At 45.5% G+C, this 27,500-nt stretch overlaps 2 protein-coding genes across 2 annotated transcripts in view; one reads left to right on the top strand and one right to left on the bottom strand.

Moving 5' to 3' along the window:
• Positions 1–27,500, bottom strand: part of rnf170 (ring finger protein 170) — a 346,071-nt gene that overhangs the window by 238,963 nt on the left and 79,608 nt on the right. The gene's annotated exons all lie outside the window — the stretch shown is intronic.
• The window catches only part of dcc (DCC netrin 1 receptor), a 284,296-nt gene continuing 272,345 nt past the window's right edge, over positions 15,550–27,500 (top strand). The window contains exon 1 of the mRNA XM_067439804.1: positions 15,550–15,820. Within this exon, the coding sequence (XP_067295905.1) occupies positions 15,733–15,820 (88 nt within the window). The 5' untranslated portion in view covers positions 15,550–15,732. The remainder of the gene's footprint in view (positions 15,821–27,500) is intronic.

The following is a 27,500-nucleotide window of genomic DNA, read 5'->3' as shown; positions in this document are numbered from 1 at the left end:
TTTTAAACTCAGCATGAACTCATAATGGACGAATCTTTTTTATTATTATTTTTATTTATTTTTTATTGATGTTACGGGCGGTCGGACACCACCGAGAGACGCACACAAACCAGCTCGTATCATAAATAATATAGGGGTATTTTATTTAACAGAGTGGATCTTATAGTTTAACAAAAAAAACAAAAAAAAACAGCCATAAATGCGGACGTTTTCTTCCGGGTGGACGGCTGAACGGCCCCCAGAGCCAGCGGTGAGCCCGGGTGTGCAGACTCTCGAGGATCCGTGTGCGGCCCTGAAACGCTCCAGGAAATCTTTTCTAGCGCTAACACAGTTTTTGTCTAAAAACCCTCCGCGTACACACTATCATTTTTAATCGTTTTCCAAAAAAAATGTTCATCTGCACTGAAACGTCTGAAAACGCTTACATCCCCGTACTGCGCATGAGCGAATCCAAGACGCTTCGACTTGCGTCATTTCCGCTACTCGTTTATTTACTCTTTGAAATTTTGCGGCAATGTCGAGAAAAGGCACTGCATGAACAAACTGACATTAATATTTAACAAGGCTGTCAAAACAGAAAGCATACAAAACCACTGCTGGATAATGTCGTTCACCATATCGGCTGAATTGGTCATATGACTGCATCTCGTCATCGTATTAAAAGCCTCCGCTTTCCCAGTCCACACTACGACACGAAGACGGCGCTTTCAAATGTATCCGCTTTGGAGAGCGTTTTCAGTGCTTTAAAACGCCGTCTCAGTGTGGACGGAAGGCCAAAACGGAGAGAATAATATATGTTTTCAAATGAAACCGCATTAGTGTGGACACGGCCCAAGAGACACACACTGCACGGACTCACTCACTCAAACACGTGTAGCAGCAAACACAGAGCTGAGGGACCACACATTTGAATATTGCAGTGATAATGTAAATGATTTATCGCTGCACATCGTTATTGTTAATAATCGTTAATAATCCTGAGTCAGAATAACTTCATCTCTTCTCTGATGACGAGGGCGGGGCCACCTGTCAATCAACATGAGATTAGCCAATAGCAAACCACAACCATCCAATCAGATCCCCACAGACACAATCAAGCCCCGCCCACATCTGTTCAATGCAGAATGATGGATGGATGGATGGGTGGGTGGATGGATGGATGGATGGATGGATGGATGGGTGGGTGGATGGATGGATGGATGGATGGACGGACGGACGGACGGACGGACGGGTGGATGGATGGGTGGGTGGATGGATAGATGGATGGATGGATGATGGATGGATGATGTATGATGTATGGATGGATGGGTGGATGGACGGACGGACGGGTGGATGGATGGGTGGGTGGATGGTTGGATGGATGGACGGACGGACGGACGGACGGACGGACGGACGGATGGATGGATGGATGGATGGACGGAAGGATGGATGGACGGACGGATGGATGGATGGATGGATGGACGGATGGATGATGGATGATGGATGGATGATGGATGGATGATGGATGGATGATGGATGGATGGATGGATGGATGGATGGATGGATGGATGGATGGATGGACGGACGGACGGACGGATGGATGGACAGATGGATGATGGATGATGGATGGATGATGGATGATGGATGGATGATGGATGGATGATGGATGGATGATGGATGGACGGATGGATGGATGGATGATGGATGGATGGATGATGGACGGATGGATGGATGGATGGATGGATGGATGGATGGATGATGGATGGACGGATGGATGATGGATGATGGATGGATGATGGATGGATGGATGATGGACGGATGGATGGATGGATGATGAGATCAGCCAATAGTAACCCCACAACCATCCATTAAATTCCCCTCAGACACGATCAAGCCCCGCCCACATCTGCTGTTGTTTGCGAGGCGCTGGTCTGGTCTTTCTGTTCGGCTCAGTGGAGGAGGAAGAGGAGAGCGATCTGTGCTCCTGTCGGCTCTAGAGCCTGAGGAGCTCCACGAGCAGCAGCACGGCGCCAGATGAAGAGAATAAAGAACAGAGGGCAGCGGGTACGAGGCTGAACGCTGCTGTGTGAAACTATTATTTTATCGCAGCTCCGCATGACGAGCCGAACAGAACAAAGCTGTGTGCTGAGCGCTGCACATTTTCAATTTGCTCTTTAAATAAAATCTGACGAGGGCTCCTTTTAGCTTCTAATGAAACATGTATTATGCTTATTCTGCTCTGGCCGCTGTCTCCTTCCCTTCAAAAGCTCCACGGCGCTTTCATCTCCACAGAATGGCCAAATGCTGGTTTCAGCATGACAGAAAAAGAAACCAAATTACGTATAATAATGTTTAACACTGCTTTCCAATGAGCCATTCCTTCCTTTTGAAACAGCAAAATGCCATTTTCTCCGCTTCAGGCCTGGAGGTATTATCCTTTCATGTACCTGTAGACTCTCCTCCACGCCACAGGCTCCGCTTCTGACGGAGATCAGACGGGCTTCTGGGAGAAAGGGAGTTACCGATACACGTCATTTCATCCCAATCGCCGGCCGAGAAGTCTCTGAAAACACAATTATCCTCCCTCGCTTCACAGTCTTTCCGTTCCAGCCGTAATGAGTGTTCCTGGAATGAGTGTGTGTGTGTGTGTTTTCAGCTGCACAAACAGCGACGCGAGGCTTGTTCTTCATCATTATGGTAATGGAGAGCCTGAACCCGAGGCTCAGACCGACACATGACCTCACCCTCGCCTCTTCTTCATCAGGAACGCCTCTTCAGGACGGTGGGCTGAGCTGGAGCTCGTTCGAGAGAAGATCAAGAGCTGTAAAAATCAGACGCACAAACCTGAACCTGTTCGCGAGGACTCGGGATAAGTGCATGCTTGAGGAACATCTGAAGATAAGCCGAGAATAATTTAGCATCATGTCCAATTGGGTTGAGGTTTGGGTTAGTGTCAGTGATAAAGCTTCTCTTCGGCATCAGTGGATCCAGAACATTCACCGAATCTTTATAGTGGAAAAATCCTTAAAGCTAAACCCAAAAACTGAGCCTAACGGAGTGTTTTTTGAGTGTTTGAATGAGCAGATCAGCTGGGCCCAGATTTACACAAAAACTGAATGTGGATCAAATTGATCCGGATTTAAAAATCCCATGTTTTGCTATCCAGGGCCCGGTTTTTCAAAAGGTTTAATCCGGATAAAATTGATCCGGATAGAGTAATCCTTTTTGTGTGATCCGTGATCACGTAATCCAGCTTACTTTTGGAGCCATTTTTTTAAAGCAACATCGGATTGGATCAATCTGATCCGGATAGGAACTTTTCAGGATAACCGGTGCTGGATAACCGGTGCAGGATAACCGGTGCTGGATAACCGGCGCTGGATAACCGGCGCTGGATAACCGGCGCTGGATAACCGGCGCTGGATAACCGGCGCTGGATAACCGGTGCAGGATAACCGGTGCAGGATAACCGGCGCTGGATAACCGGCGCTGGATAACCGGCGCTGGATAACCGGCGCTGGATAACCGGCGCTGGATAACCGGCGCTGGATAACCGGCGCTGGATAACCGGCGCTGGATAACCGGCGCTAGATAACCGGCGCTGGATAACCGGCGCTGGATAACCGGCGCTGGATAACCGGCGCTGGATAACCGGTGCTGGATAACCGGCGCTGGATAACCGGTGCTGGATAACCGGTTGTCACGTTACAGACAAGGGAAAAGGGTGCGAGGACTCAAGTGCAGAAAAAAGATGATTTATTTACAAAAACAAAACATAAACTCAAAACAAAACCCACGAGGGGGAAAAACACATAATAGAATAATATAAATACAAACTTAAACAAACCAACAGAATCACGGGGAGGACGGAAGACGCAGACATTACACAAGGATCCAACACAGACTGACAAACACAAGGAGATTATAAAGGGAACAAACAAGGCAGATAATGAGGGAGAACAGGTGGGGCAAATTAACCAATAATCAGATAACAAGGGGGAGGGAACTGACAGGGACACGAGCACATGCTCAACATAACAAAACCCACAAGTGCACACACGACAGGACAGGCATGTGACATTACCCCCTCCTTAAGGAGCGGCTACCAGACGCTCCACTAGGGACGGGAGGGACAGACCCGGGCGGGACGGGAGGGACAGACCAGGGAGGGACGGGAGGGACAGACCAGGGAGGGACGGGAGGGACAGACCAGGGAGGGACGGGAGGGACAGACCAGGGGGGCACGGGAGGGACAGACCAGGGGGGCACGGGAGGGACAGACCAGGGGGGCACGGGAGGGACAGACCAGGGAGGGACGGGAGGGACAGACCAGGGAGGGACGGGAGGGACAGACCAGGGGGGCACGGGAGGGACAGACCAGGGGGGCACGGGAGGGACAGACCAGGGGGGCACGGGAGGGACAGACCAGGGAGGCACGGGAGGGACAGACCAGGGGGGCACGGGAGGGACAGACAAAGAAGGTACAGACAAGGGAGGGGTAAACAAGGGAGGAACGAGGAAAACAAAAAGTTCAGGAGGCCATGGTGGCCCACAAAGTTCGAATGGCCAGGGCGGCCCACCGAGTTCGGGAGGCCCACCAAGTTCAAGCGGCCGGGGCGGCCCATAGAGTTCAGGCAGCCAGGGCAGTGCGGGTAGAGCAGGACGCCAGGGAGGCGCGGTGAGAGCAGGGTGCCAGGGAGGCGCGGTGAGTGCAGGGGGCGCCAGGGAGGCGCGTTGAGAGCAGGACGCTTTAGCGGCGCGGTGAGAGCAGGACGCCTCAGCGGCGCGGTGAGAGCAGGACGCCTCAGCGGCGCGGTGAGAGCAGGACGCCTCAGCGGCGCACGGAGAGCAGGACGCCTCAGCGGCGCACGGAGAGCAGGACGCCTCAGCGGCGCACGGAGAGCAGGACGCCTCAGCGGCGCACGGAGAGCAGGACGCCTCAGCGGCGCACGGAGAGCAGGACGCCTCAGCGGCGCACGGAGAGCAGGACGCCTCAGCGGCGCACGGAGAGCAGGACGCCTCAGCGGCGCACGGAGAGCAGGACGCCTCAGCGGCGCACGGAGAGCAGGACGCCTCAGCGGCGCACGGAGAGCAGGACGCCTCAGCGGCGCACGGAGAGCAGGACGCCTCAGCGGCGCACGGAGAGCAGGACGCCTCAGCGGCGCACGGAGAGCAGGACGCCTCAGCGGCGCACGGAGAGCAGGACGCCTCAGCGGCGCACGGAGAGCAGGACGCCTCAGCGGCGCACGGAGAGCAGGACGCCTCAGCGGCGCACGGAGAGCAGGACGCCTCAGCGGCGCACGGAGAGCAGGACGCCTCAGCGGCGCACGGAGAGCAGGACGCCTCAGCGGCGCAGGGAGAGCAGGGCGCCTCAGCGGCGCAGGCAGGGCGTTGGGGAAACTTCTCCAGTCCAGCAGTATCCACCGGCACTGGGACCACCGGAATACGATCTGCTGGCATTGGGACCACCGGAACATGATCTGCCGGAACATGATCCACCGGCACAGGGACCACCAGAACACGATCCACCAGCACAGGGACCACCGGAACACGATCCGCCGGAACTGAGACCACCGGCACACGATCCACCGGAACTGCCTCCGGGGCTTCGGATAAAGCCCTGTGCTCCTTCCACGCATGCAGGACTGCCACCACAAAGCATCCCATCACAGCCCTCCAGGCCGTTTCCGGACTCGGGACCACCGGAACGGAGTCCACCGGCACAGGGACCACCGGAACACGATCCACCGGCACAGGGACCACCGGAACACGATCCACCGGCACAGGGACCACCGGAACACGATCCACCGGCACAGGGACCACCGGAACACGATCCACCGGCACAGGGACCACCGGAACACGATCCACCGGCACAGGGACCACCGGAGCACGATCCACCGGCACAGGGACCACCGGAGCACGATCCACCGGCACAGGGACTACCGGAGCACGATACACCGGCACAGGGACTACCGGAGCACGATCCACCGGCAAAGGGACCATCGGAGCACGATCCAACGGCACAGGGACCACCGGAGCACGATCCACCGGCACAGGGACCACCGGAACATAATCCACCTGAACCGGGACCACCGGCACAGGGTCCACCGGAAGTGGATCCATAGGTACCACCGGACTCCGGAGAGGGGCCCTCCTCCGCTGTCCAATGAAATAATCCACAGTCACCTCGAATGTTGCCCCCTCCAGTGCCCTCATTACAATCCAATCGAATGGTTTGTCGAGGGCATAATTGAAGAGCTCCTTAAGAGTTTCATCTCTGTATCCCAGTCCCTCTGCAGCTCTCTTAAACTCCTGTGCAAATTCCCTCAGATCAGTTCCTTGTTGCCGCATAGCTCTAAGGGAGCTAAACTGGACTATACGGTCCCAGAGGGGACAGGAGATAGCAGAGGGAGGGGATTGCGGTGTCCTCTTTCTCCGCTGAGTCCTCATATTGGTTGGATCCTTCTGTCACGTTACAGACAAGGGAAAAGGGTGCGAGGACTCAAGTGCAGAAAAATGATAATTTATTTACAAAAATAAAACAAACTCAAAACAACAACCCACGAGGGGGAAAACATAAACTAGAAAATACATAAATGGAAACTAAACACATACCACGTAGAAGTCACAGGGGAACGGGATACGTAGACAGTACATAACATAACAACGATCCGACCAAGACTGACAAACACAAGGAGCTTATAAAGGGAAGAAATCAAAAGGGAATCAGGGAACACAGGTGGGGCCAATAAACACTAATAAGATGACAAGGGGGAGGGATCTGACAATGACACATGCTCAACATAACAAACCCACATGTGCACACAAGACAGGACAGGCATGTGACACCGGTGCAGGATAACCGGCGCTGGATAACCGGTGCAGGATAACCGGTGCTGGATAACCGGTGCTGGATAACCGGTGCTGGATAACCGGTGCTGGATAACCGGTGCTGGATAACCGGCGCTGGATAACCGGCGCTGGATAACCGGTGCTGGATAACCGGTGCAGGATAACCGGCGCTGGATAACCGGTGCTGGATAACTGGTGCTGGATAACCGGTGCTGGATAACCGGTGCTGGATAACCGGTGCTGGATAACCAGTGCTGGATAACCGGTGCTCAAACAGGACAGGAAATCACAGTGTAGAACTACAGATGAAGAGCAACAAGTAGAATAGCCAGTGTGAGTCAATATAAGTTTCATTTATGAAAACACACACATTTAAAAAAAAAGAAAGAAAGAAAGAAAGATACCCCCCCCCCCATCCTCTTCCAGCAGTCCGCTCATCTGAGACCTACAGCACAAACACTGACCCTGAGGAGATTTATAACGAGTGTCGAGTAGAGATGTACTGTAATCACGGCATTCATCACTAATAAATATTCTAAAAACTAAAATATTTTCGATTTTAATGAATATATATATATATATTAGTGACAGAATGAAATGTATTGTTTTTGGTCTGGGGGATTATTTTATAAGGCCAAACTCTTTCTACTTTGTTGTAACGTTAGGCCTTTACTGAAAGGCTGAATACGTTAAAGCCTACCTAATCACTGACGGATGAACAAATCAAATTAAAACCTTATGAATAAATAAGATGTCTTGTAGGATACTGCATGATCCAAATATAGTATTATTTAATACATTTTTAAAGTTTTCATCACATTTTGGGCCTGAAATCCACACGGAATCCACCCTTCTGATGGGATCAGTTTAATCCAGATTTTTTGGATCAAAGTGATCCAAATCCTACAAAAAAGTTCTGAAAAACCCAAACGAAAGGTTTGATCCGGATCAAAACCAAGATTGGATTACGCGATCTAATCCGATTATGTAATCCGTTTTTTCTTATGAAACACTGGTGGGGCAGGTTTTTCAAAAGTAATCCACTAGGATTTTGAATAACGGATTGGATCAAATCTTGAAAATGTGTTTTTCAAATATATGGATCCAAATACCAAATTTCAGGATTACCAAATCCAGTTTACCAGGGTTCAAAAAATCCCCACTGAATCTGATGGGATCAGGATAATCCTGTTTTTCTGATCAAACAGATCCAAACCGAGTTGGCAGTCTGCTCAGACAGAGGCGTGTGGTCCGTCCCATGAGGACAGAGCGTCCGCCTCCATCAGTCGGTGTTATGAGTGACGGTGCTGAAATGCTCCATGGGTATTGATGGCACTAAACGCGTGTTAGACAGACGAGAGATTATAAAAGCTATTAGCAGCTGATGAAGACGCTCTTTAATCAGAATGACCTCTGTGTGACTTTACACCGCGTTTCCTTCATCTGCTGTCTTCATATATTCCCCTCAGCTGACTACTTCACAGGGGCTGGTGATGCAGACATTTCCCTTCATATGTGGAGTTTGAAGTTGTCATTATAAATGTCATGCACACGTATGCAGGTTTTATTTGTATCTTATTGAGTCCCTTAACCGAGGGCTGGTCAGTATCAGTATCTGGTGTTTCCACTGCTGCAGGACATTAGCAAAATCTTTCTAATTACTTACGAAGCCCTAAATGGTTCCGCTCCCCGGTACTTGAGCGAGCTCTTAACGCGTTATGCTCCATCACGTCTAATTATTGCACCGAATAGTAGTAACCGAGAATACGGTCTAACACTCGATGGCTGCTCTGAAGTCCTCGTCAGTGTGCTCTTTGATACCAGTCTCTCGTTTGAAAGCCACGTTTCCGCATTCTACCATCTTAAAAACATATATTTAAATTAAAACACATCCGCTCAATGCCAAATGCTGAACAGTTAGTCGATGCGTTCATGAGCTCAAGGCTAGATTATTGTAATGCTCTACTGGGTGGCTGCCCTGCTCGCTTAATAAACAAACTCCAGCTGGTCCATGATAGATAGATAGATAGATAGATAGATAGATAGATAGATAGATAGATAGATAGATAGATAGATAGATAGATAGATAGATAGATAGATAGATAGATAGATAGATAGATAGATAGATAGATAGATAGATAGATAGATAGATAGACAGACAGACAGACAGACAGACAGACAGACAGACAGACAGATGAGGACAGACAGACCGACCGACCGACCGCTGTTCTGGGAATTGATTAATGATTAGCTTCAGTGATGTAATGTTTAATGCACTGTCGAATATCTGATGAGCACCATCAAATAAACTCTAATATTCATACGCATAAAGTGCTGGTGGATTAAGACTTTTGCTGTGTGTGTGTGTGTGTGTGTGTGTGTGTGTGTGTGTGTGTGTGTGTGTGTGTACTGATGACGTTTTGCTGTGTGTGTGTACTGATGACGTTTTGCTGTGTGTGTGTGTACTGATGACGTTTTGCTGTGTGTGTGTGTGTGTGTGTGTACTGATGACGTTTTGCTGTGTGGTTTATGAATTAAAGCCTGTTTAACATTGATCATTATAGGTACGATCTTGATATGGGTCACGTGTGTTTTCCCGCGGAGCTGTTTGGCGTGTCGTCATGGTTACGCGGAGCACTATGGGATGGCGGAGGAGCCCCTCGTCCCTCAAAGCACCAGCTGTCCGAGTTCAGAAGAGGCCTGGTAAATTGTGGCCATTATTAGGAGAAAACGGTGGCAAGTGAGGTAATTATTCCTGGCCGAGAGACACAGGTGTTCACAGCAGCTTATAAATCAAACAGAATCAACCCCCCGTCCCGTCATACACACACACACACATACTCCTGTCCCGTCATTCCCCCCCCCCCCCCCCATCCTCATCCTCTCTTGTTCTTCTCCCCTTTCAATCCCAAGTTAATAGCCGTTCTGGGATTAGCCGCATGTGCTTCTTTCTTTTGATTTGAATGAAATCTGCACTCGGCAATGCTAATTACGTTAAGAAATAACTAATCTAGTCGAGAGAGTTCCTCAGAGAAATTAATCAGATTAGTCACAACCTTATTAGTTGCATAATAAGAGTAATTAAATCCACTGACAGAGGAACTCATCACGTGATGGTTTGTTTTATCATCATCAAGTGTGTGTGTGTGTGTGTGTGTGTGTGTGTGTGTGTGTGAGTGTGTGTGCGCGTGTCTTTGTGCTCCTTATGGGACTCAATCGCAGGCGTTCAGTGTTTAACATGCGGCTCTATTCAACTGGATTTGAAGAAATCAAGCAATTCCAGCCGTACCAGATGTGGGCCGGATCTGGGAATTGTGCTTTTGTCGACATGTTAACTGAGATATCAAGATTAAGCCGAACCCGAGTACTTCTTGCTCTCTGAAGGAGTCAGTCTATAATGCAAACATGTTTCCTTTTGAATGCTGTTTGATTGAAAACATGTGTCGTTACCAACTGACTATGAGTGCATCTCAATTCGCATACTATCCGTAATAAATAGCATTCGAAAATAGAATTAGCTCGTCCCAAAATCATAGTATGTTGAAAAGAGTATCCCAAAGACAGAATCCGTGCCGATATTAACCACGACCCATTGCGAGTTGGACGAGGATTTGAGAACTACAAACGCAGATAAAAGGTGTTAAAGGGGCGATGAACTGAGAAATCAACTTTCCCTTGAGCCACTGATATATGTAAGGTCATGGTAGTATAAGAATATCCTGTAAGTTTCAGAGCTGAAAACAGAAATGCCGCCTTAACGAAGACTGATTCTGTAGCCCCGCCCGCTGGCTCGATAAATAACACACACGGGGAGCTAAACCGGATCCAACTTCCAAGCAATAAAACTTATGGCATGTTTCAAGTGAAATAAAATTTGATAAATCATTGTGTTTGTTTGATAAAGACATTTTGTGAGCCCTGTGGACGAATCATTCCGGTTTCCATTTCTCCACATTGGAAGTTTTCAAGATAATTCCTCAAGTGAGGCCAGCAGGGGGCGTTCACCCTGTGGTCTGTGTGGGTCCTAACGCCCTAGTATAGTGATGGGGACACTATACTGACAAAGAGCACCGTCCTTCGGATGAGACGTTAAACCGAGGTCCCGACTCTCTGTGGTCGTTAAAAATCCCAGGATGTCTTTCGGAAAAAGAGTAGGGGTGTAACCCCCGCATCCTGGCCAAATTTGCCCATTGGCCCCTGTCCATCATGGCCTCCTAATCATCCCCATATCCTGATTGGCTTCATCACTCGGTCTCCTCTCCACCAATCAGCTGGTGTGTGGTGGGCGTTCTGGCGCAATATGGCTGCCGTCGCATCATCAGGTGGTGCTGCACATTGGTGGTGGTTGAGGAGATTCCCCCCTTCATGTAAAGCGCTTTGAGTGCCTTGAAAAGCGCTATATAAATCGAACGCATTATTATTATTACTATTATTATATATTATATATTATAAATGCAGTCCATTTACTACGTGTGAGTGAGACGAAGCTCATTATAATATGCAAACCTGTTATCCAATCATAGCAGTGGGCGTTTAAATTTGAGTTTTCAGTGCGGCACGCCCATAAAAACAACACCAGGGCAGAAAATAGCCTATGACTCAATCATTATTATATTTTTGAATGTGAAAACCATGCAAATGTCATAAGTTGACCTCAGACAACATATAAAGAAAATCATAAGGCCAATTCATGACCCCTTTAAAAAAACTACAAACATGGCGGATGTGCGGGTCCGATGGTTAAGGAGAGAGGTTTAGATAAAGAGGCTTGAGTGAACAAAGAAAGGTATTTGTGGTAAGAATAAAGTTCGTTCTGGCCAGGTCATTCCATACTTCATGAGAAAAGCAGATATTTCTCTGCATTAACCCCGCCCACATTACACTTCTAACCAATCACACAATAGTTCTCGAACACCCACGGGAAAAAAAATCTGCTCAGATGATGTGTCGAGAACAAGCTGCGAGAACAAAAGGACAGACAAACCCGTTCCAAAAACTTTGGGCCACTGTACAAACTGTGAATGAAAACAGAATGCAATCAAGTGGAGGTTTCAAATTTCAATATTTTATTCAGAATACAACATAGATGACATGTTTAGTAAATGTGTCCTTTTATGTGAAAAATACGTTGATTTTAAATTTCATGGCATCAACACATATGAAAAATGTTGGGACAAGGCCATGTCCGTATACTCTGTGGTCAGGGAGCAGTCGTGCTGAACGTGCAGTTTAAATATCAGTCTGGCTCTACGAATCCTCCGCCGCTTCACAACATGTAGCACACACTCGTAACACACACTGAATGAGAGCGCTTCACTAACATGTAACACACTCATAACACGCGGCCGTCTTCTCATATGAGAATATGAGATTATGAGCTTTTCACCTCGACGAGAAATCTCGTCAGAGTTTAGTCTTGTAGGATCTCGTCACACCCCTAATACACTTTAACTATGAGAGACAGAATGAGAAAATAAATCCAGAAAATCACATCTTATGGTGGAAAATAAATATTTGGTCACCTACAAAAAAAGCCTACAAGATTTCTGTCTCTCACAGACCTGTAACTACTTCTTTAAAAGGCTCCTCTGTCCTCCACTCGTTACCTGTATTAATGGCACCTGTTTGAACTCCTTATCATTGTAAAAGATAATCTCCTTCAATCTAAGGCTCCACGCAAGATCTCACCCTGTGGGGTCAGAATGATCACAAGAAAGGTAAGCAAAAATCTCAGAACTACCGGAGCTAGTGAATGACCTGCAGAGAGCTGGGACTAAAGTAACAAAAGCTACCATCAGAAACACACTATGGCACCAGGGACTCAAATCCTGCAGTGCAAGACGTGTCCCCCTGCTTAAGTCAGTACATGTCTGGCCCGTCTGAAGTTTGCTAGAGAGCATTTGGATGATCCAGAAGAAGAATTAGAGAATGTCAGATAGTCAGATTAAAACAAAATAAAACTTTTTGGTAAATAACTTAACTTGTGGTGTTTGGAGGAGAAAGAATGCTGAGTTGCACCATACCTACTGTGAAGGAAAGAATGAATGGGGCCATGCATTGTGAGATTCCGAGTAAAAACCTCCTTCCATCAGCAAGGGCATTGAAGATGAAACATGGCTGGGTCTTTCAGCATGACAATAATCCCAAATACACCGCCTGGGCAACGAAGGACTGGCTTTGTAAGAGGTATATCAAGGTCCTGGAGTTTCCATATCTCAACCCCATAGAAAACTTTTGGAGAGAGTTGAAAATCGTCCAAAATCATCTCTGCTCTAGTGGAGACCTGCGTGGAGGAATGGGCCAAACTACCAGCAACAGTGTGTAAAAACCCAATTACAGAAACGACTTAAAGAAACCACTTACAGAAAACATTTGACCTCTGTCATTGCCAACAAAGGGTATATAACAAAATATTGAGATTCACTTTTTTATTGACCAAATACTTATTTTCTACCAAAATGTGAAAATAAATTCTTTAAAAATTAGATTTTCTGGATTTTAATTACAGGCCTCTCCCATATTTTTAAGTGGAAGAACTTGCACAATTGTTGGCTGACTAAATACTTTTTTGCCCTACTGTATGTGAACACACACACACACACACACACACACACACACACACACACACACACACACACACACACACACACTTGGCTTCTTCACAGTCAAAAATGGCCGACATGGAAAATAAGCAATAATGCAAAAAGAATCTTTCGGTGATATAAACCACAAATCAGCCAAAATGCAGAAAAAAAAGTGCACCGCAATGAAAGGTGACAATGTAAATATCAAGAGTGCAAAAAATAGAAACACACACACACACACACACACACACACACTCTCACAGGGAGATCATCAGTGATGTTTTGGGTCGTTCAGATGCTCCGCCCGTCTGAAGTGTGTTTAGGTTGAAAGCTGAATGGAGAGTTCATTCATGATGTGATAAACAGCTCATTAAGGTCTCTCTCTCTCTCTCTCTCTCTCTCTCTCTCTCTCTCTCTCTCTCTCTCTCTCTCTCTCTCTCTCTCTCTCTCTCTCTCTCTCTCTCTCTCTATTATTATTCCTGTTCATCTGTGTCATGCTGCGACACCTCACGCGTGTTTGTTTAGACACGTCTGCAGGCCTTTAATGGCTCTAATTGGACGCTACAACAGCTCCAGATGAACCGACAGCACTATTCTGATTAAATGAAGGACATGATGATGGAGAAAATAGGAAACTGTGGGATCATTGAGGACCGGGATGTGTTTTAAATGAGGTTCAGGATAATAAACCTCATCCGACTCGATCTATAACAGCTAATAACGTCCTGATAAACACAAAACTGGTGCGCAGGGAATTCTGGGAGGAAAAATGTTCATCCTGTTGGGTTCATTCATGTTTATTCTCATTAACATCTCGACACATTCAAGGTGAACAGAGACGCATCATGGAAACACCTGACACATGGAAATCATTAGTGTGTGTGTGTGTGTGTGTGTGTGTGTGTGTGTGTGTGTGTGTGTGTGTGTGTGTGTGTGTGTGTGTGTGTGTGTGTGTGTGTGTGTGTGTGTGTGTGTGTGTGTGTGTGTGTGTGTGTGTGTGTCTAGGGAAACACACTGGTATAATTGGCTGCACATGGGAGACACTGAGATCCGGCTAGTCGATAAATGAGAGAAACTCCATAAATAAACCGCGAACCAGAGTCAGCAGTAAACAGAGTAACAGTGAAGCAAACTTACCGTATTAACACATTATACACCGATCAGGCATAACATTATGACCTAATGTTGTGACCCGTCTCTGATGGACTCCTCTAGAAGGTGTGCTGTGGTATCTGGCACTAAGATGTTAGCAGCAGATCCTTTAAGTCCTGTAAGTTGCCCATGTGGGGCCTACTCAAACTGAGCTGCTCTGTGTATTCTGACAGCTTTCTATCAGAACCAGCATTAACTTCTGGAGCAGTTTGAGCTCCAGTAGCTGGTCTGTTTGATCGGACCCCACGGGCCAGCCTTCGCTCCCCACGGTCATCAATGAGCCTTGGCCGCCCATGACCCTGTGGCCGGTTCTCCACTGGTCCTTCCTTGGAGCACTTTTGATAGATACTGACCACTGCAGACCGGGAACAGCCCACAAGAGCTGCAGTTTTGGAGATGCTCTGACCCAGTCGTCTAGCCGTCACAATCTGGCCAAACTCGCTCAAATCCTTACGCTTGCCCATTTCTTCTAACGCATCAACTCTGAGGACAAAATGTTCACTTGCTGCCTAATATATCCCACCCACTAACAGGAAGAGAACATCTCTGTTTTAATGTTATGCCAGATTGGTGTATATAGTGTTTTAGTAATGGGTAACGTTACGTGATAGACTAACAGCTGTATTATAGTTCTGTTTGCCTTCTTTAAGAGTTCCTCTTGTGTTTTTCATTCCCAGCGGAGAGATGGACATCTGGCACATTTTGTTTTTGTCAGATATTCTCTTTTAATAAATGCGTTGAGATGCTGAACAGCGGTGAGTGAGAGATGTGTAAAATCGCAGTCGTCCCATTGTCTCGCGCACACGCGCGCGCTCTGTGTGAGTCTCTATTGTGCGCGCAGATGGCAGGCGCGCGCCCCGCTCCTCACCCTCAGTCCGGGTTCCGATGCGGATTCCGCTCCGGGTTTCTCACTCCGCCCTCTTTAGATCAATGAATGCACGTCGGCGAACTCATCGCGCGCAGTGAGCGAGCGGCGCGCCAGTCCGTCAGTCAGAGGAACAGCGCGTCACGGCCGGGAGCGCGGATGGAGAATCGCGCTGTTTAACGTCCCGAGGATTCGGTAACGCGCGCGCTGTGCTCCGGAGATCTTTTCCATTCGCTGGAATTGCACGGATTGATTGATTGATTGATTGATTGATTAGCGGCGGATTTGGCGGTGATTGTGATGATCATGGGCTGCGTCACTGGAGATATTAGACTTTACGCGCTGCTCATCGGGCTACGTGCTCTCACCTGTGCCTCCGGAACACACGGTCAGTGCCTTTACACTCATTTTCACCGCTGGTTTTACACACTTCATGCATAGATGAGTTGCATTTCTCCGTGTGTGTGTGTGTGTGTGTGTGTGTGTGTGTGTGTGTGTGTGTGTGTGTGTGAGAGAGAGAGAGCAGGTTGTTTTAAGCGACCGCTGCTTTTGTGCGATCAGTGAGTGTGTTTTCCGCGGGTCTCGCTGCTGCTGTTTGGGGGTTTGAATGGTGTGTGTGTGTGTGTGTGTGTGTGTGTGTGATTGTGCATGCATGTTTTTGTGACACATCAGGACCAAATGTGTATAATGCCATGGGTATGACACAGGTATTACAGGAGAGGGTGAAATATGAGGACATTACCCATGGCCCCACTTTACAAAAGGCTTATAAATCACACAGGAGGAGTTTTTATGAGATTATAAGTAAAAATGCAGAATGTTTCCTGTGATGGGTAGGTTTAGGGGCAGTGTGTGTGTGTGTGTGTGTGTGTGTGTGTGTGTGTGTGTGTGTGTGCCACGGGTTGCTTTCAGCGTGTCGACCGCTGCTTTTGTGCGAGCAGTGAGTGTGTGTTCCGCGGGTCTCGCTGCTGCGGTTTTGGGGGTTTTGAATGGAACACACTCTCTCATCTTGTTGCGTTTCTGGCTTTATAAAGTTTAAAGAGCAACGTGAGTGTCTGCATATCGCGCTAAACCTTCATCATCATCATCCTCATCACGGGACGCCTGTGACTGTCAGCAGGTGCTCCCGATGCGGTTATCGATCCGTGACGCGCGTCTGATCGATGCGTCACTGCACCGCGCGCGCGGGGGTTACATGTAGGATTGCTTTGCGGTGCGTGCGTGCGTGCGTGTGCGTGTGTGTGTGTGTGTGTGTGTGTGTGTGTGTGTGTGTGTGTGTGTGTGTGTGTGTGTGTCAGTGTGTGTGTGTGATGTTCTCGGGTCTGAGGCTCGAACCCCTGCGCCACCGCACCTGCTGGCTCTCCTCTGCTGTATTTACTGATGACGCCAGCAGAGGAGAGTGTTTCACCGCGGTCCGCTGTTTTCTTCCATTCATGCAGAGATTTGCATCTGTTGTAGTTGAGCAACTAGATCACTCGCACTGCAAAAAAAAACAAAAAACAAATAAAAATAAAAAAAATAACATTTGGACCTTTTTCCAGTCCAAATATCTAAAAAATATTCTTAATGCATTATTATTGTTCTTGGTTAGTAAGTGCATGTTGATTTAAGAATAGTTTTTTAATGTTTGGATCCAAGACCAAAATACCACATAAGAGAAGCGTTTTTTTTCTTTTGTTGTTGTTGTTGCTCTGAAACATTTGGTGTTTTATAGAGCAGGTGTTCGGTCAGAGGGATCCGGCCTTTCATAATGTTCTCAAAACTTTAGCACATTAATATGATTTATACATCGGTCGTGGAGTATAACTCCTGAAACACGTTCATCTGACATATTTAAAAGATTCAGAAAAAGTAACATTCCCAAAATATTTGCACAACCAAATATTAAAAAGCTGTTCGTTTCAGAGAACATTCAGAAATTATGTTTAGATATACTCTAAAAAACCTGGGTTAAAAACAACCCAACTTGGGTTGAATATGGACAAACCCAACAATTAGGTTAAAGCAGGCCAATCGCTGGGTTAAAACAGCCCTATCGCTGGGTTAAAGCAGCCCAATCGCTGGGTTAAAGCAGCCCAATCGCTGGGTTAAAGCAGGCCAATCGCTGGGTTAAAACAGCCCAATCGCTGGGTTAAAGCAGCCCAATTGCTGGGTTAAAGCAGGCCAATCGCTGGGTTAAAACAGCCCAATCGCTGGGTTAAAGCAACCCAATCGCTGGGTTAAAACAGCCCAATCGCTGGGTTAAAGCAGCCCAATCGCGGGGTTAAAGCAGCCCAATCGCAGGGTTAAAGCAGCCCAATCGCAGGGTTAAAGCAGCCCAATCGCTGGGTTAAAGCAGCCCAATCGCAGGGTTAAAACAGCCCAATCGCAGGGTTAAAACAGCCCAATCGCAGGGTTAAAACAGCCCAATCGCTGGGTTAAAGCAACCCAATCGCTGGGTTAAAGCGGCCCAATCGCTGGGTTAAAGCGGCCCAATCGCTGGGTTAAAGCGGCCCAATCGCTGGGTTAAAGCGGCCCAATCGCAGGGTTAAAGCAGGCCAATCGCAGGGTTAAAGCAGGCCAATCGCAGGGTTAAAGCAGGCCAATCGCTGGGTTAAAGCGGCCCAATCGCTGGGTTAAAGCGGCCCAATCGCTGGGTTAAAGCGGCCCAATCGCAGGGTTAAAGCGGCCCAATCGCAGGGTTAAAGCGGCCCAATCGCTGGGTTAAAGCGGCCCAATCGCTGGGTTAAAGCGGCCCAATCGCAGGGTTAAAGCAGGCCAATCGCAGGGTTAAAGCAGGCCAATCGCAGGGTTAAAGCAGGCCAATCGCTGGGTTAAAGCAGCCCAATCGCTGGGTTAAAGCGGCCCAATCGCTGGGTTAAAGCGGCCCAATCGCAGGGTTAAAGCGGCCCAATCGCAGGGTTAAAGCGGCCCAATCGCTGGGTTAAAGCGGCCCAATCGCTGGGTTAAAGCGGCCCAATCGCTGGGTTAAAGCAGCCCAATCGCTGGGTTAAAGCAGCCCAATCGCTGGGTTAAAGCGGCCCAATCGCTGGGTTAAAGCGGCCCAATCGCTGGGTTAAAGCAGCCCAATCGCTGGGTTAAAGCAGCCCAATCGCTGGGTTAAAGCAGCCCAATCGCTGGGTTAAAGCAGCCCAATCGCTGGGTTAAATATATGGCCGATATATGAGAATATCTATGACCAACGTCTGCTAGCCCGTGAGTTTGGTCACGTGAGGGTTTGCCTGAGTCACTCTGAGATGTCGGCAGAGCTTTGGCTTCATTCACTTTAGCCCGAATGTTCTTGTTTTAGTCCAGATGTGAGGACTGTGTTTGGACGTCTTTTAAACGCAGCGTTGCTCTGGATAAAGTGGAGAATAGCGAAGGATATTTAACGGTTCTGTTTTAATCATCTGCAGATATCACACACACCACACGGCACAGATAATCCAGATTTACAGATTTACAGTGTCACCAACATGCGGATATCAGGCTATTCAACAAGTCCAGGCCGTCAAAGTCATTTAAGCTCAGATAATCTCTTAATAACTGATTTTTGTGAGTGTAATCTCTATAAAATAGCATTTATTTGATTTATTCTAAACGTGTGTACCCGTCGATCTGCTCTAGAATCTCTGAATCTCACGAAGCTCACTTTGGTCATGGGTTCGATTCCCAGGGAAAGCAAAACCTGACAGAAATGTCAAATGGGAACACTAAAAAATGTTGTTTTAACCCAATGTTGGGTCAAATATGAACTAACCCAGCAATTGGGTTGTTTTAATCCTGTGGTTGGGTTAATTATTTGCTTAAGACAACCCAATCGCTGGGTAAAAACAACCCAACTGCTGGGTTAGTCCATATTTGACCCAACATTGGGTTGTTTTTTACACAGAATTTTTTAGAGTGAACCTTGAATGCAATGCAAGTCGTTCTGCATACACGCTAAAAAATGCTGGGTTAAAAACAACCCAAGTTGTTGTTTGAACTCAGTGAATGGACCCATTCAAACAACCCGATTTCTGGGTTTGTCCATTTTCAACCCAACTTGGGTTGTTTTTAACCCAGCATTTTTTAGCGTGTAAATGTAAATAGTTCTTCGGGAATCGATTCCGGCATTCATTTGAGTTGATCAGAGTTAGGTGACACTCTGGTGTGTGTTCAGGTTGCGAGTGTGTGTAATGCGGGTTGTGTTTCTCACGTTTGTTTGTTTGTTTGTTTGTTTGTTTGTTTGTTTGTTTGTTTTGCTACACTTAAAAAAATGATGTGTAATTTTTAACCCAAGGGCTGGGTAAATACGATACACAACACATGATGGGTTCAGTTTACTCTGCAAAGTATTATTTATTTAACCCAAACTGCGAAAAACGCTTTTCTTCCTCAGTATTTTAGTCTTGTTTCTAGTCCATCTGACAATTACTTTTGCTTGTCTAGTAAATACTTCTTGTTTTAAGAATCTTTAGATGTTTAGAATAGAACAAGACAGAAATACTGAGGAAGAAGAGCGTGTTTTGCAGTGTAGTCTATAATACTAAATCTTTTTTTTTGACTTCATACAAGAATTAGGCTAATGTTGATGGATTAACTTAAATTCTCTGAACTTTTGCCAACGAGACCAGGCTGTGTTTTTCAGTTTGGCGTGTTGCGTCTGACCCATGATCTGAGTAACACAAAAACTACCCAAACACTGGGTTGTCAGGGTTGTTATGAAATAAACCCATAAAACTGACCTCAAGGGCTCAAGGAGGATTTACAAATGGGTAGAACAAATAACCCAAGATTTTTAGAGTGGATGATCTGTAATCTGTGTGTTATATTTGCCCTGGAAATCCTCCATGCAGTGATTGAACATGTCCGGGATTGCAGTGTAATGAAGGTCAGATGGACAGGTGTGTGTGTGTGTTCCTCAATCCGTACACACACCTGCTGTTTGCATGCATATTCACAATCATGTTTTCTACACTGGCTGTTAATTTTCTCAAAACATCTCAATTGGAAACAGATGTGTTGCTGTGTCAGGACGTGAGTCTAATATCTGAAACACACACACACACTCACACACACACACACATACACACACACACACGCTGTGTCAGTACGTGAGTCTGCCATATGCATGTGAATGAGTCTAATATCTGAATCTCTCTCTCGCACACACACACGTTTGTTTCTTGGGGACATTCCATAGGCGTAAAGGTTTTTATACTGAACAAACTGTATTTTCTATCCCCTTAAACTGCCCCTAAACCTACCCATCACACACACACACACACACACACACACACACACACACACACACACACACACACACACACACACACAGGAAGAGATATACGTGCTGTAACTCTTAGAGTATCTTAATTAACCATCAGATGTTCGTTACTGATGTGTGCTAAGTCAAGCGTCTCTGAGCACTCTCAGTAATAAAGCCTCAGTGTGTCCGCGGAGAACCTTTAAGGTCCACACACTCCACACACTCCACACACTCCTTCAGGATCTTTACAGTGAAAAAGTTTCTGTTCACTGAAAGGTTTTTAGAGGAATTGGAAGTGCAGGGTGACATTTTTTACAGTATGAGCTCTGTGTTCATGGAGTGCTGTAGATGAAGCATCCTTTATATCCATCAAGAGGAATGAGTGTGTGTCACAGCAGCTCACTTCTGCTGTGTGTGTGTGTGTGTGTGTGTGTGTGTGTGTGTGTGTGTGTGTGTGTGTGTGTGTGTGTGTGTGTGTGTGTGTGTGTGTGTGTGTGTGTGTGTGTCACAGCAGCTCACTTCTGCTGTGTGTGTGTGTCACACGTGTTTGGTCTTTCACAAAGCTTCTGTGTGTTTTCTTTGGCATCTCTTGGGTTCAGTGTGTTTTTGTACATAACGTTTGAAGAATGACACAATGTAACGTTCCCATAACGTTTGAAGAATGATACAATGTAACGTTCCCATAACGTTTGAAGAATGATACAATGTAACGTTCTCATAACGTTTGAAGAATGACACAATGTAACGTTCCCATAACGTTTGAAGAATGATACAATGTAACGTTCCCATAACGTTTGAAGAATGATACAATGTAACGTTCTCATAACGTTTGAAGAATGACACAATGTAACGTTCCCATAAAGTTTGAAGAATGACACAATGTAACGTTCTCATAACGTTTGAAGAATGATACAATGTAACGTTCCCATAACGTTTGAAGAATGATACAATGTAACGTTCTCATAACATTTGAAGAATGACACAATGTAACGTTCTCATAACGTTTGAAGAATGACACAATGTAACGTTCCCATAACGTTTGAAGAATGATACAATGTAACGTTCCCATAACGTTTGAAGAATGATACAATGTAACGTTCTCATAACGTTTGAAGAATGACACAATGTAACGTTCCCATAACGTTTGAAGAATGATACAATGTAACGTTCCCATAACGTTTGAAGAATGATACAATGTAACGTTCTCATAACGTTTGAAGAATGACACAATGTAACGTTCCCATAAAGTTTGAAGAATGACACAATGTAACGTTCTCATAACGTTTGAAGAATGATACAATGTAACGTTCCCATAACGTTTGAAGAATGATACAATGTAACGTTCTCATAACATTTGAAGAATGACACAATGTAACGTTCTCATAACGTTTGAAGAATGATACAATGTAACGTTCCCATAACGTTTGAAGAATGAAACAATGTAACGTTCTCATAACATTTGAAGAATGACACAATGTAACGTTCCCATAACGTTTGAAGAATGACACAATGTAACGTTCCCATAACGTTTGAAGAATGATACAATGTAACGTTCTCATAACATTTGAAGAATGACACAATGTAACGTTCTCATAACGTTTGAAGAATGACACAATGTAACGTTCCCATAACGTTTGAAGAATGACACAATGTAACGTTCTCATAACGTTTGAAGAATGATACAATGTAACGTTCCCATAACGTTTGAAGAATGATACAATGTAACGTTCTCATAACGTTTGAAGAATGACACAATGTAACGTTCCCATAACGTTTGAAGAATGACACAATGTAACGTTCCCATAACGTTTGAAGAATGACACAATGTAACGTTCCCTTAACGTTTGAAGAATGACACAATGTAACGTTCTCATAACGTTTGAAGAATGACACAATGTAACGTTCCCTTAACGTTTGAAGAATGACACAATGTAACGTTCCCATAACGTTTGAAGAATGACACAATGTAACGTTCTCATAACGTTTGAAGAATGACACAATGTAACGTTCCCTTAAAGTTTGAAGAATGACACAATGTAACGTTCCCTTAACGTTTGAAGAATGACACAATGTAACGTTCTCATAACGTTTGAAGAATGACACAATGTAACCTTCCCATAACGTTTGAAGAATGACACAATGTAACGTTCCCATAACGTTTGAAGAATGATACAATGTAACGTTCTCATAACGTCTGAAGAATGACACAATGTAACGTTCCCATAACGTTTGAAGAATGATACAATGTAACGTTCCCATAACGTTTGAAGAATGATACAATGTAACGTTCTCATAACGTTTGAAGAATGACACAATGTAACGTTCCCATAACGTTTGAAGAATGACACAATGTAACGTTCCCATAACGTTTGAAGAATGACACAATGTAACGTTCCCATAACGTTTGAAGAATGACACAATGTAACGTTCTCATAACGTTTGAAGAATGACACAATGTAACGTTCTCATAACGTTTGAAGAATGACACAATGTAACGTTCCCTTAACGTTTGAAGAATGACACAATGTAACGTTCTCATAACGTTTGAAGAATGACACAATGTAACGTTCTCATAACGTTTGAAGAATGACACAATGTAACGTTCCCATAACGTTTGAAGAATGACACAATGTAACGTTCCCATAACGTTTGAAGAATGACACAATGTAACGTTCCCATAACGTTTGAAGAATGACACAATGTAACGTTCTCATAACGTTTGAAGAATGACACAATGTAACGTTCCCTTAACGTTTGAAGAATGACACAATGTAACGTTCTCATAACGTTTGAAGAATGACACAATGTAACGTTCTCATAACGTTTGAAGAATGACACAATGTAACGTTCCCATAACGTTTGAAGAATGACACAATGTAACGTTCCCATAACGTTTGAAGAATGACACAATGTAACGTTCTCATAACGTTTGAAGAATGACACAATGTAACGTTCTCATAACGTTTGAAGAATGACACAATGTAACGTTCCCTTAACGTTTGAAGAATGACACAATGTAACGTTCTCATAACGTTTGAAGAATGACACAATGTAACGTTCTCATAACGTTTGAAGAATGACACAATGTAACGTTCCCATAACGTTTGAAGAATGACACAATGTAACGTTCCCATAACGTTTGAAGAATGACACAATGTAACGTTCCCATAACGTTTGAAGAATGACACAATGTAACGTTCCCATAACGTCTGAAGAATGACACAATGTAACGTTCCCATAACGTTTGAAGAATGACACAATGTAACGTTCCCATAACGTTTGAAGAATGACACAATGTAACGTTCCCATAACGTTTGAAGAATGACACAATGTAACGTTCCCATAACGTTTGAAGAATGACACAATGTAACGTTCCCATAACGTTTGAAGAATGACACACTGTAACGTTCCCATAACGTTTGAAGAATGACACAATGTAACGTTCCCATAACGTTTGAAGAATGACACAATGTAACGTTCCCATAACGTTTGAAGAATGACACAATGTAACGTTCCCATAACGTTTGAACAATGATACAATGTAACGTTCTCATAACGTTTGAAGAATGACACAATGTAACGTTCTCATAACGTCTGAAGAATGACACAATGTAACGTTCTCATAACGTCTGAAGAATGACACAATGTAACGTTCCCATAACGTTTGAAGAATGACACAATGTAACGTTCCCATAACGTTTGAAGAATGACACAATGTAATGTTCTCATAATGTTTGATTTATATACTCACTCCTACTCCCCACTGTGAGAATATCAATGTATGGCTCTTTAAATGTGACACACACACACACACACACACACACACACACACACACACACACACACACACACACACACACACAGAATTACTGCAATACACATTTATTTATTTTATAGAAGATTGTTTAATTTGTGTGACTGTTTTCTGTAATAAGTTCCCAAAGTCTTCCGTGTGTCACACACCGCTCTTCTCTCTTCTTTCTGAAGAACATCACAAATGAGTTTATTGATAAATGACGTTGACTTGATTATTTTTCTCACCCCATTGGCAGATTATTTATCTTATTTTAAGCAAAAACTCTCTTCATTTAGAGTTATTTTTCCCCAAAACAAGACAATTACTTTTGCTTGTCTAGTAAATGTTTCTTAATGTAAGAATATTTAGATATTTTGACAAGAAACAAGACACAAATACTGAGGAAGAGCATTGTTTGCAGTGTACAGCGGCTCCTCCGTCAGTCTTTGATCCAGACTCTGATGACGGACAGCTGTCAATCATCCGGTCAGCTGACTTCTGTATCTTTATCAGATCTGAGGATAATTACACTGCAAAAAAATGTCCCGAAGCATTGAGTGTAAAGCGAAAGGACTCCGGATGATCCGTCCCGCTGTCAGTCAAAGATGGCGTGCTGCGTCTGTCCTGAGAGCTCTCGGCTCAGCGGTTAATCACGCTGTGAAGGAATAATTACACGTTTATTCCCCAACGCTTCTTGTAGACGCTCCAGTCCTGTGATGATCGGAGACTCGTCTCACGTGGTCCAAAAGCTCTTGTGCAGCTCTAATCTTTATAAGTGCTCATAAATTTCACTAAGAGCCTGTGTTTTACAGTCAGTGTCCAGAAACACACACACACACACACGCGCGCACACACACACACACCGCTGCCGTATAACGTCATGAGGTGTAAATGCTGATTCAGGGTCAGTGATGCACTGCCAACTAAAAAATTCACTGCAAACAATGCTTTTCTTACTCAGTATTTTTGTCTTGTTTCTAGTCCAAACATATAAAAATTCTTACATTAAGAAACATTTACTAGACAAACAAAATTAATTGTCTTGTTTTGGGGAAAAATAACTCAAAATGAAGAGAGTTTTTGCTTAAAATAAGATAAATAATCTGCCAATGGGGTGAGAAAAATAATCTTGTTTTCTGTTTGAATTACAGTTTTGAACATGTCGGTGCCGTCAGAATGACAAGTCCTCGTGTCCTCCGTGTCCTCCGTGTCCTCCGTGTCCTCCGTGTCCTCCTGTCCTCCTGTCCTCGTGTCCTCGTGTCCTCGTGTCCTCCGTGTCCTCGTGTCCTCGTGTCCTCGTGTCCTCTGTGTCCTCGTGTCCTCCGTGTCCTCCGTGTCCTCCGTGTCCTCCGTGTCCTCGTGTCCTCGTGTCCTCCGTGTCCTCCGTGTCCTCCTGTCCTCCTGTCCTCCTGTCCTCCTGTCCTCCGTGTCCTCCTGTCCTCCTGTACTCCTGTCCTCCTGTCCTCGTGTCCTCCTGTCCTCCTGTCCTCCTGTCCTCCTGTCCTCCTGTCCTCCTGTCCTCGTGTCCTCCGTGTCCTCCTGTCCTCGTGTCCTCCGTGTCCTCCGTGTCCTCCGTGTCCTCGTGTCCTCGTGTCCTCCGTGTCCTCCGTGTCCTCCGTGTCCTCCTGTCCTCCTGTCCTCCTGTCCTCCTGTCCTCCGTGTCCTCCTGTCCTCCTGTACTCCTGTCCTCCTGTCCTCGTGTCCTCCTGTCCTCCTGTCCTCCTGTCCTCCTGTCCTCGTGTCCTCCGTGTCCTCCTGTCCTCCTGTCCTCCTGTCCTCCTGTCCTCGTGTCCTCGTGTCCTCGTGTCCTCCGTGTCCTCCGTGTCCTCCGTGTCCTCCGTGTCCTCCTGTCCTCGTGTCCTCGTGTCCTCCGTGTCCTCCGTGTCCTCCGTGTCCTCCGTGTCCTTGTGTCTTCGTGTCCTCCGTGTCCTGGTGTCTTCGTGTCCTCCGTGTCCTCATGTACGGATCAGACAGTCAGATTGTTTAGTCATGTTGTCAATATAACTGGATATACACATTTAATAATATAACTACATACTCTGGAGGGATGATCTGATGGAAACTACGGCTAAAGTTTTGATGACAATTATTGTCAATTGTAAGTTACATCTTTGTGTGTGTGTGTGTGTGTGTGTGTGTGTGTGTGTGTGTGTGTGTGTGTGTGTGTGTGTGTGTAATCGCAAGAGAATGGAAAAGATTCATATTTACACTCTTGTTTATATTGTTTTATTGACAGAACATGTCATTGAGATACAGAAATGAAAAGATAGCACTGAATAACACACACACACACACACACACACACACACACACACACACACACACACACAAAACTAAAGAAGAAATGTGAACATAGGAAAAACTGCATGCGGTGCTGTGTATATATACACACACACACACACCTGATAGTTGATGTTTCATGAGAAGCGCCTTCGTTGGAGAAGATTCCAGCTTTCAGCTTTTTACCAATTCAGGACCAATTCAGAAAAAGTCTAATGGAAATATAGAAAGTATAGAAATATGCTGGTCATATTATGATAACTTGTTTAACCATTTTGCATGTAAAGACTTCTGCTATGAGCGTGTGCCTAAATGTTGTGGAGGTGAGACTGTTCAACAGAGAGCCAGTATAAGACAGATTATATATATATTAACACATTCTGATCAACATGACATGAGCAGCTGATAATGGAGGAAACGGCAGAGAACTGGACATGATCATTGGCATGGACGTACCGAAGCGTTTGCCACTTCTTCTGCGTTTCTGATGCGCACGAGACACGATGATCTGAGAAAAACTGCAAGATTATTTTTCTCACCCCATTGGCAGATTATTTATCTTATTTTAAGCAAAAACTCTCTTCATTTTGAGTTATTTTCCCCAAAACAAGACAATTACTTTTGCTTGTCTAGTAAATGTTTCTTAATGTAAGAATGTTTAGATGTCTGGACGAGAAACAAGACAAAAATACTGAGTAAGAAGAGCGTTGTTGTTGCGGCGGTATGCTCCTAAAACACAATCATCCGTTGCAGTTTTCATCC

The sequence above is a fragment of the Pseudorasbora parva genome, chromosome 3, assembly GCF_024679245.1.
Source record: "Pseudorasbora parva isolate DD20220531a chromosome 3, ASM2467924v1, whole genome shotgun sequence".
In the NCBI taxonomy this organism is placed as follows: Eukaryota; Metazoa; Chordata; class Actinopteri; order Cypriniformes; family Gobionidae; genus Pseudorasbora; species Pseudorasbora parva.
The sequence above is the reverse complement of the archived record's forward strand: the minus strand, read 5'-3'. Positions and strand labels throughout refer to the sequence as shown.